This window comes from Otolemur garnettii, unplaced genomic scaffold (assembly GCF_000181295.1).
Source record: "Otolemur garnettii isolate 467f Iridium unplaced genomic scaffold, OtoGar3 scaffold00083, whole genome shotgun sequence".
NCBI classification, from domain to species: domain Eukaryota; kingdom Metazoa; phylum Chordata; class Mammalia; order Primates; family Galagidae; genus Otolemur; species Otolemur garnettii.
The window spans coordinates 6,709,993-6,712,229 of NW_003852478.1; the positions used below are offsets into that span (position 1 = coordinate 6,709,993).

The 2,237-nt window shown below is 45.0% G+C and overlaps 1 protein-coding gene across 1 annotated transcript in view; it reads right to left on the bottom strand.

Moving 5' to 3' along the window:
• LNX1 (ligand of numb-protein X 1) overlaps window positions 1–2,237 on the bottom strand; it is a 117,072-nt gene that overhangs the window by 33,383 nt on the left and 81,452 nt on the right. The window contains exon 5 of the mRNA XM_003794604.3: window positions 5–207. Within this exon, the coding sequence (XP_003794652.1) occupies window positions 5–207 (203 nt within the window). The remainder of the gene's footprint in view (window positions 1–4; window positions 208–2,237) is intronic.

A 2,237-nucleotide genomic window follows, 5' to 3' on the forward strand; every position in this document is an offset into this window, starting at 1 on the left:
CTACCTTCAGTATGATGTCTCCTGGCAGGAGCCGGCCGTCTCTGGCAACTGCGCCATCATGATAAATGTGTTGGATGACGATATGGACCAGTGGGGTTTCACTGCCTCCCACAAGCCTAATGGAGAGACTTTCATTGGGATCCACTCGATGGATTCTGATGCTGGTGATTTCACCATCTGGAATCAGGTGATACAACCTTGGAAAGACTGAAATGGATAAAGACAGTATTTATTTAAGACGCCCACCCAGAGGACGTTTCTAACCACTCTCTTCTTGCCAAACTTTGGCTTCAGCCAAAGTAAACTACTCATTGTTCCTCACGCATGTTTTCAACTTTCCTGCCTCTGTGCCAGCGTAAGTATCTTTGCCTGGAATGTTTTTCATCCTGGGCCTAAATGAAAGGCCTGCATGAAATAATCCCTTCCAATTACACTCTACCCAGATGCCTCTTTTCCCTGCCCTGACATCCCATTTCCTATAAAGCTTTCTTGTTATTTCTCACGGCAACTCAACCTTCTCTTGTTGCTATTCATGCCTATTTCTTCCATCCCCCCATTGGACTCTACAGCCCTTGAGGGCATAACTTGTGGCTGCTCTGTGGTTCTGTGCACAGATTTCTGCATTCAGCATCCTTCAGGTGATGTTTAGCATGAATGGGAATGAATAAATGATGAATGGCCCTATGGAATAAAGAAATGAATGGTCCTTATGGAATGAATAAATGAATGGTCTTATGGAATGAATAAATGAATGGTCCTTATGGAATGAATAAATGAATGGTCCTTATGGAATGAATAAATGAATGGTCTTACAGAATGAATAAATGAATTATCCTTATGGAATGAATAAATGAATGGTCCTTATGGAATGAGTGGCAGTTTCATCATTTGTTTATCAAGAGACAACAACAGAAGAAAGCAAAGCCCTGCTCTTCCCTACTTTCAGATCGTTTCAAAAATGTCTTTGTCAAAGACCCTGCTTTTCAGGCTTGAAGAATTATCAATCTTCTCTACCAGACACTGCTGTCGATAAAGGAGCTAAGAGACCTGATTCATGATGGAGAAGAAGTCAATACCCAACTGGTGGCTTCAGGATTTTTGTCCCTGATCTGCCCGAGTCACTGAATTTAGAGCTAAATTAGGGGGATTCAAAGATCAGATAGCTGGTGTTTCCAAACTTTCCCCGAGGACTCTGTCATAGTTGCCTCCCACCTGCCACTCCACTGCCACCTCACGGGGAAGAGCTGCACTAGCTGTTATGTAGCTTGGTGGTAACAGTCAGATCTTTATGGCACAAGTGAGGACAGTTTAGCTGAGAGCTAGAGTGAAGTCACTGGCTAGGTGGCCCTGAGAGCCTAGGGCTCCTGTGTCCAGCACTCTCGTCCCTGGAAGCAGGTTTTCACAGGGAGGCGGGAGCCCACAGGATGAGCACTATGGCCCTGTAAACCTGTGGTGCCAACTGGCACGGATTCTCCACTTCAGTTTGAATAGAAGGCTTGGAGGACATGGACAAGTTATGGGAACAGGCCACACTTACTTCAGTAGGAAAAGTGGTTCCTGTGAGTGGTTTCAGGCTCAAGTGTGTAGGTGGCAGGCTGAGCCGCTGCTATCTCCTGTAGCTGCTGACAGCTGCCTCTGCCCTGGGAGTCTCGTCTAATTATGTCATCAGGACAAACACTGCAGGCCTGGTTCTGTACAGTCTGTGTTTTGTGACTATTTTCAAAATCCATGACTTTAGTTTCTTTTTTCCTAATAAACTAATGAGTCTTGGACTCTCTAGAAATAATATAGAAAGGGCAGAAATTATTTCCAAGTATTGCAGGGCACAGTGGACTAAGTAGGTCCGAGGAAGACTGCCTCATTGTCACGGCCTGTTCTCAACCTTCATTTGGGTTCAGTTTACCTAAGTGATTGGCCTTCTGTAATGCAGGGGGTTCAGTTTACCTAAGTGATTGGCCTTCTGTAATGCAGGGGGCAGCCGTCTTTATCAGTCAGTTCCTGGTGCTAACAGGAACTGTTAGCTTGGGTGATTGAGTTCAATTAATGTTCAAACTACTTGGATTGCTTTAAGTAGGCTATATAAAAGCATTTGTTGGAATATGTCTGGTATAAGAAGGGAATGGACTTTTTTTTTTTTTTTTGAGACAGGAGCCTCAAGCTGTCCCCCTGGGTAGAGTGCCGTGGCATCTCAGCTCACAGCAACCTCCAACTCCTGGGCTCAAGCGAGTCTCCTGCCT